Source organism: Penaeus monodon, chromosome 42 (assembly GCF_015228065.2).
Source record: "Penaeus monodon isolate SGIC_2016 chromosome 42, NSTDA_Pmon_1, whole genome shotgun sequence".
NCBI classification, from domain to species: Eukaryota; Metazoa; Arthropoda; class Malacostraca; order Decapoda; family Penaeidae; genus Penaeus; species Penaeus monodon.
In genome coordinates this window covers 7,756,927-7,765,237 of record NC_051427.1, presented here as the reverse complement: position 1 = coordinate 7,765,237, position 8,311 = coordinate 7,756,927, and the positions used below count along the sequence as shown (strand labels likewise).

The 8,311-nt window shown below is 39.1% G+C and overlaps 1 protein-coding gene across 1 annotated transcript in view; it reads left to right on the top strand.

Annotated features, from left to right (window-relative positions):
* Positions 1 to 7,746, top strand: part of LOC119599035 (WD repeat and FYVE domain-containing protein 3-like) — a gene marked incomplete at its 5' end in the record, with an annotated part of 52,577 nt that extends 44,831 nt beyond the window's left edge. Inside the window, 7 exon segments of the mRNA XM_037948783.1 lie at positions 64 to 210; positions 1,326 to 1,510; positions 1,890 to 2,052; positions 2,211 to 2,426; positions 3,450 to 3,561; positions 4,138 to 4,335; positions 4,999 to 7,746. Coding sequence (XP_037804711.1) covers positions 64 to 210; positions 1,326 to 1,510; positions 1,890 to 2,052; positions 2,211 to 2,426; positions 3,450 to 3,561; positions 4,138 to 4,335; positions 4,999 to 5,095 — 1,118 coding nt within the window.
* Positions 7,747 to 8,311: the final 565 nt, after the last annotated feature.

Here is an 8,311-nt window from a genome sequence, read left to right as displayed (position 1 = left end):
AGCATTGGCATTCCACATGTGTACAGGGGGGCTCACCTGTGCCTTGTTCATAACCATCCCCAGGAATAGCCTCCAGTGGTGGAAGTAAGGGCTCTAAATCCCCCAAATCTCCCTCTGGCCGATCTCCCACCCACCCTCTCCAACCAGGGCGCTCAGCACGCGCCAATGAGCTGGTCCGTCGATTATCCACTGTAGAGGACTTCCCCCCAGGTGAGCTTAGGGCAGCAGGGATGTGGCAGGTGCAGTTGGGTGTGAGTAGGATGCTTAGGACGGAGGTTGGGTAAATGGGGTGGGATTAGGGTTGAGGTCTGGGTCAGTGTTGACTGAGTTTTAAGTCAACATATGAACTAAATTCAAAACAAGAAATTTGCATGTATATGTACATGTTCAATTTTTAGGGACAAGCTATCATTTAATAAAGAGGTTAATGGATTCAAGGATAAAAGTTGATATTGACACTGCTACTACTAAAACTATTGCTAACATCATCTATATTACCACAGGTGAAATTGAATTTATGTTAAGGCAGCTTATGAACTTCGTTGTAACCCATTGGATGCAGATGGCATAATTATATGCCATTTCCACTGTAATTTTATTTTATCAATTTTGTTAACACAGCAATGGCTCCATAAGAACAAGGAAAGGTTCTCTAATATTATTTTACTATTTTTTATTGTTCTTATTATTATAATAACATTATAATAATCATAATATCAATAATAGTAATAACAGTATTGATATAAATAGCATTAGAAAAAAAATAGGGCTGGGGTCACTACAAAGCCTTTGAATTGACTCCTTTTTTGCTGAGCACTTGTGGCCATCTGTTTGCAACAACAGTTAACAGTAAACTACAGTGGACAGTATATAAACCTACAGTTCATTAGGTTAAGTATATAAATAGAATGTGAAGTTAAGATAGACTCCTTTCCTCCCTTTTTAGGGAAAAAAACAAGTGATGCGCTAGGATGCTCTATAAATGAAGCTAGACAAAGGTTAAATTCTTAAATGTGATGAGCACTGTTGTATTTGCATTGCTAATTGTTTGTTCATACTCTAGCTGTACAGGCATTTAGGTTTGTGCGTGCTTAGCTTAAGAGCCCATTCAAAATGATGAAAGGGCAGGAAATTATATTTGATTGTACTATATACTGCCTTTCTTCATTTTTTTTGTGTTTAATTTTTTTTTCCCTCTTTCTCTTCATGATTAGTATTCTTCTCTTCCTCCTCATCTGTCCTCCCTGTATCATCCACCATATATCATCCCTTGGAGAGTTGCCAAGCTTTGATCTCCCGGAACCTAATGATGCCATCTCTTCCAGCTCTGTTGACCAAGAGTGTGAGCGAGAGCAGCCTGTCGGAGGAGGGAGAGAGTGATGTTGAGGAAAGTGACAAGGCAGAGGCCTCTGAGGACATGGGGGCAGTAGACCTGGATTCCTATACTGTTGTGTCTGCTGATCCAACCAAACTGGCCACCAGTGAGGAGGAAATTGTTGTGGAGACAACGGTATGTTTTTCTCATTTTATGCAAACTGGGGCAAATGTTTTCTGAAATTAACCCAACGCCGATGGGTATCTGAAATCTCTGAGTGTCATAAACTTTGGTGATTTCTGGCAACATCCAGACACTGGGTGCGGGAATCTGCTACATGTAGCGGAAGTTCCTGCTCCATGTGCTTTGGTGTGTCCCTGCGCGTACAGCTGTACCCAGCAGACTGAGCAGTATATGATGCCTGTACACGTGACCCATCGGGAATGGGTTAAGTCATATACATATATATAACTTGTTGCCACGAATAAAAAGCATACAGATAAAGCGTTTTAAGCATCGTGTTTGTGTGATATTCTTTTAAGTATAAAATTGTTTCATTTTTCCCATTACACAGGAGCATAGTCCAGAAAAATTAGGCAAGGAAAAGAGACCTCTGCACAGACAAGTTGCTGTCTCTATCTCTACCATTAGTACACCGAGCATAGAAACTTCTCAGTCACAGTCACTTGAGGCTCAGGATGACATTGTGTTGAGAAGGAGTTCCAATTATCCTCAAGGTTTGTTGGTTGCCCATGACTGGTTTGTCTTTCTTGTTGCTTAGCGTACATGTGGTCTTTCTCTTTAAAGTTCTTTTCAGAATATTCGTGTTGATAACCTAAATTATTGGTCTCTAGTTTCTTCTGAATGTGAAATAACTTTTTGGCCATTATTGCAGGTGTAGCCAGAGCCATAAGCACCATCGAGAGAGGTGTAGCACATGAAGGCCAGCGTGGACCAGACCACCGGCTCCAGACCAGCAAGAGTGAGACAAGTCTTGCGGACAGTGATGCCTTTGTTCTTATTTCGGACTCTGAGGTGCGTGAGGCTCAGAGTCAGCAGACAGCTGTGCAAGAGGCCAAGAAGAAGCTGCCAAGAAATCCTCTAATGCCAGGTAAGGGTTAGAGGAAGCATAAGATGAGGTAGAAAAAAATAGGAGATAGAGGAACAACAGAGGTAAATACAGGAGCAGAAAAAGTAGAGTAGAGTAGAGTAGAGTAGAGTAGAGTAGAGTAGAGTAGGGTAGGGTAGGGTAGGGTAGGGTAGGGTAGAGTAGAGTAGAGTAGGGTAGGGTAGGGTAGGGTAGGGTAGGGTAGGGTAGGGTAGGGTAGGGTAGGGTAGGGTAGGGGGTAGGGTAGGGGTAGGGGTAGGGGGGGTAGGGGGTAGGGGGTAGGGGAAGAGGAAGGAACCACATATATGAAAGAAAATGATAATGGTACAGGCATTGCAGTCACTATGTTAACCCATAATTGACGGGTAGCATTCGTAGTGGCCTGGGCCTCGCAGCCGGGGGCTTATATCGTCGCCCGAGCATGCGCGACCACTCATGCCAAATACCAGCATCCCATGCCGTTTCTTCGTAATACTACGAAGATATGTTGTATTTTCAATTTTCATTATTTTTTACAGTCTCTACTTGCCAAACTTCCTGATAAATCGAGACTGAAGGGCATTTTTGTTGTTATATAGACTCCATAGTTGATCATTATTCGGTCTATAGTCCAAATAAAATAAGCAGTGTGTGGCATCATGGAGTTGAAATTGTCGGTTTGTTGCATTTTTTTTGTTTGTTGCATGGTAAAAATGAGAAAGTGTTAGAACCGACTTAATCACACTTTCACTGGCAAAAAATAATCTTTTGCCGTGATTGTAACAAAAAAAAACTCATGGCATGTCCATGCATACTCTATGGCATGTGCGTACGTGCCCCCAGCAGATGGTCCCGCCATGCCATGGCATGTACGTACATGCCACCCGTCGGCAATGGGTTAAAGCTGCATTGTTACCATGTGTACCTTATGGTTAGTTTGCATGTTTAATATGCTTAATTTACATTTTCTGTAGGTTAGTTTTGTATTCCATATAGAAGTATCATCAGAATGTAATTGTGTAATAAATTTTGCTGTATTTTCCACAGGAATGAAGTGGGCTTGTCAACTGGTTTTCCGCAGCAAGTTAACCATGCACACAGCCTATGACCGAAGAGATAACACAGAACCAGCTTCAGTTACAACCTTGGCAGTCTCAAAGTAAGTTTTGTCTGATATGACATGCCTACCTGGTGTAAGTGTAGAATCAGTAGCCTTATTATGGATGTGTTGGGGTGAAAGGACTATAATTTGTATATAAATGTATTTGCTTTATATTTCCTTATGCAGTAATATATCTGCTTTGGATACTGTATAGACTCTCTGATGACTTTTTATTTTATTATGTCAGTTATTTTTTGTGGTGTTTTGGTTAATACATTTTTTAGAAGCAGATGCAAAGAATCCTGAGACTATGAAAGATAAGGAAATTAATGACCAATATGCAGCTCTGTTTTTGCAGATAGAAAAAGTTAAAGGATTTTTACTTTTTTCCTAGTATCTGTTATAATCCTAGATAGTCTTAGGGACCCTTGCTTTCTAAGGACTTTCTGACAATCCTAGAGTGATTGTTCTTTTCAGTGATATTTCATTATTGATATTTGTTAGCATATATTTATATGTATATATATTTTTTTTTCTTGTTGGATGCTAGGTTTATGTATTGCTTAATGAAAAGATCGCAGGCACTTATTGGCATCCAGATCCATACATAAGTGACTGACTCTTCCTTCCCAGGGACCATCGGACGGTGTTGGTGGGAGATGCCCGAGGGAGGGTATTCTCCTGGAGCGTGCCAGATCAGCCAGGGCGAGCTGTGGCTGATCATTGGGTCCGTGATGATGGGAGTGATGCCTGTGCTCATTGCCAGGTCAAGTTTAGCATCTATGAGCGGCGGCACCATTGCAGAAATTGCGGACATCTATTCTGCTCAAGGTAGGGAGTCGTGAATGTCAAATATGAATGAATGAATGAATGCTTAGGTGAAAGAACAGTTAAATGAATGAGTGATTGAGTGAGTGAGTTGGTTGAATGAAAGGGTGAGTGAAGGAGTGGGTGAGTGAAGGAGTAGGTGAATAAGTGAATGAAGTGAGTCAAGTGAGGGTTTGGGTGATAGAGCAAGTGGTGAGTGATAAAGTGGGCGAGTGGGTGAGTGGGCAAGGTGGCAAGTGAGTGAGTTGGAGAGCGGGAGGGTGACTAAGTGGGAGAGTGGGTTAGAGAGTGAGTGGATGAGTCGGAGAGTTGTAGAGTTGGAGATTTGTAGTTATAGAGTTTGAGAGTGGGAAGGTGGGAGAGTGAGCGAGTGAGAGAGTGAGGGAGTGGGTGAGTGAGTGAGTGAGTGAGTGAGTGAGTGAATGAGTGAGTGAGTGAGTGAGTGAGTGAGTGAGTGAATGAATTGGAGAGTGGGAGAATGATCTATGGCTGTGTTCATGTGTGTGTACATACGCACACATAGTTGTACATTTAGAGTATGTGAGAGAGGAAGTTACTTTGAGTATTTGATCTTTGTTAACTGTTATGACTTGTTTTTTTCTGAATATCCTCATGCTGAGTCATTTATTGTTCTGTTCCTGATTTTCTTTCCTTTTCTCATTACAGGTGCAGTAGATTTGAATCAGAAATATCTCGTCTACGCATCCTGAAACCTGTGAGAGTCTGCCAGAAGTGCTATACAACGTTAAGACACGACAAATAAGTGTCGTAGGTTCTTAAGGACAAAGGAAAACCCCTAGAAATATGAAAGAAAAATCCTTTTCTGCAATGCTAAGTCATTCTTGAAGTGGTGATGAGATTGTAAAATAAGATGACAAATATACAGGTGGCTTAAAGACCGACATAGTTGGCATTTTAAGAGATTTTTCTATTTCATGAGGCCACCACACTTACTCACTGGCGATAATGGCTCCTTTACACACTGAATTTGTATGGAGCGATTCCAGTTTGAATCGGAATTATCATGAAAAGAAGTTCTCGCAAATGGTACCTTTTTAGCTTGTTAAAATTTTGACCGTAGGGTCACTAAAATTCTCCAGAACATTCCATATTTTTGGATTAAGAGTTCTATCTTAATTTGATAATGGATATTTGTATATATATGAAGAGTTTTAATAGTAGTGCGGAGGTTTGGAGGAATGCAGCATGTGGACTTGGAAGTAGGTTTTTGAAATTGTACTCACAACATTAACCTTTCATTCCACACTGGCCATTGTGCTTGCATTTCCATCATGTGTTCATGATTGAGTTTTCATAATTTTAAAAAATTTGTTCCCTTTCACCCATTTCTCTCTTTCTCTCTCTTTCTCTCCTCTTGCTACCTCTTATTCTATAATCCTCAAAATGTTAATCAGGTTATATAGGATATGCACTACTTTTCAGTGATATAATTCAGTCACCTCTGCAAGAGCTGCAAGAAAAGGGATAGAGCCTTATTTGATTAATGACTGATTGTGTCATATATAACGTTGCAGACAAAGAGTTGAGAATAAGAGAGGATGGGACTTTATTGTCATTTCTTGAAGCTTTAGAAAGAAGGAAAAGAAATTTGACTTGCTCGGAGGAATGATGTAAAGGAGACACTGCAGCTGCAAGGCGTACTTAGTCACCTTACAGATTTTAAAAAAGGAAAGTTGTTTATCTCAGTATATAAACTATCCGTATCTGTATATAGTGCGTTAAAAGGTTTGTTATTTCTGTTGCTCTAGAATGGTTAAAGAAAGATTTTTTCTGATAACATTTCAGGGTGACATTTAGAGATGAAAGTTTCATCATGCATATATGTGCACAGGTAAATAGGTATTTGAATATATAAATATATGTATATATATTATGATTATTAATGTATTAGGGACTTCCATCCTCGACACTTTCCTGTGCGGAGCTTGATATTATTTGTAATGCGTATTTTGATAGAGGTCTGAACCGATTATTATTTTTATAATTTTGTTAGTGTGCCATTTGCTAGCATTTTAGCAGTAACGTAATTTCCAACATTCAGGGGAGGCAGGTTTTGCTCTTGCATTCTGCCTTCAACACTTATTTTATTAGATGTGTTTATGTACAGTTCTGTATATCAATATCTTATATGAAAGATCACATCTGTTCCCGTAGCAAAGAGTATGTGTTTGTAGCCATAGCTGTTGTTGCAAGTCTCATTTTATTTTTGGATTATTAGATGCATACTTAAATTTTATTTATTTATTTTAATTTTTTTTTAGTTTTCTCTCATAAAGTTCAAGTGTATGAACTCGAAGTTAACGTTTATGATTCCACGCTGTTGCTAGCTCGGCGCCAGTTTCGAAACCCAAGGTCCTGGTTTGCACTGACTTAGTGTTGCAGAGATAGAAGACCAATGCTCACGTGGCAGATTCGCTAACACCCTCACTGCTGGCACGCAGCTCAGTTGATGTAGAGGTAGACGTGTGTCGTTCATTAAAAAATAATATATTAATAAAATAAAAAATGGTAGTAGTTGTGCGTTTCAGCATATGTTAGTCCTACGGTTCTTTGTGTAGTGATCTTTGATTGGCAGTTTCCCCTGGCTTGCCATCATGAGGTAACAATGCAAAGCACTTGTAGAGTGAGGATAAAAGCGAAATGGAATAGCAACAAAATACAGAAGGAAATTTAAGACACATAACAGTTTTGTTAGTCTGTGGTAAAGAAGGCGTGTAGTCAACGTCACGTGTGTAAATAGAGAGCAGTTGTTGTTCATAGCGCGTCACATACCCCCTCCCTCTACCCCAGCCTCACCCACCCTGGTCCATTCATCATAACCTCTCACGTCTGTGATGCCGGAGGTCTGTCTCTTTAAATTGGTGTAGGTGGCAGAACTGGCCAGCAGTGCCAGCTGTGCTGCAAGAGGTCTAGAACCACAGACTGGTGGTTGGAGGTTGTCACAAGGTTGATGGCAGTTTTGTGTGATTAAGAGCTAGTGATTCCAATGCAGAAAGCTTGACCCAGGTGGCTTACTCCCTTGATTCTAGGCTGGTTGGAGAGAGTAGCAGTGGGATGCAAGGTATCTTTTTTGACTGCTTTGTTATAGTGCAGGAAAATTACAAATTATGTTCCTTTCAGTCATTTCTTCAGCAGTTGTATTGTAAATGGCAAATTGATGAATGAAGATTTTAGATTCATGATCCTTTATTTCAGCTGTTTGGCTAAAAGCATTCTTAAGAGATGATCATAAATATTTGTCATCGAAAGTCTTTGTATTAGCTCAGGCATGTCGTCTTTAGTCTCCCTGAAGTCCAATCAGAGACCTTTTTGAAGACATCCCACTGTCTTAGGAAGGTATTTTCAGTCAAGAACCTTGAGAGGGAAGAAAAAAAAAAGAAAAAAGAAAGGAAAGGAAAAAAGAAAGTAACACCTCAGTTAAGAGTGAGAGGCGAGGTCAGTGATATCCTTGATTGTTGTGCAAAGCCTCCCACCAATATGTGCCTATAGTTATGTGTTGATGTACATGTGGTAGTTTCTCCCTCCAGTCCTTCAAGGCAGGTTCCCTTCGGTCCACGCGTTGCTACTCGCTCATGTATTTTAATGTTGATTTTGATCATTGTTGGAAATATGTTTTATATCAAAATGGCCCAGTCTGCAGAACCTTCCCATGTATTGTTTCATATTATCATTATTATTTTGTCATCATTATTGTTGGTTTATTGTTGTTATTATTATTATTATTATTATTATTATTATTATTATTATTATTATTATTATTATTATTATTATTATTATTATTATTATTATTACTATTATTATTATATTATGATTATATTATTATTATGATTATATTATTATTATTATTATTATTATATTATTATTATTATTATTATTATATTATATTATTATTATTATTTGTGATCATCATTTATGGCTGTTGTTCTTAATGTATTTGTTACTGACAATTTGTTACTTC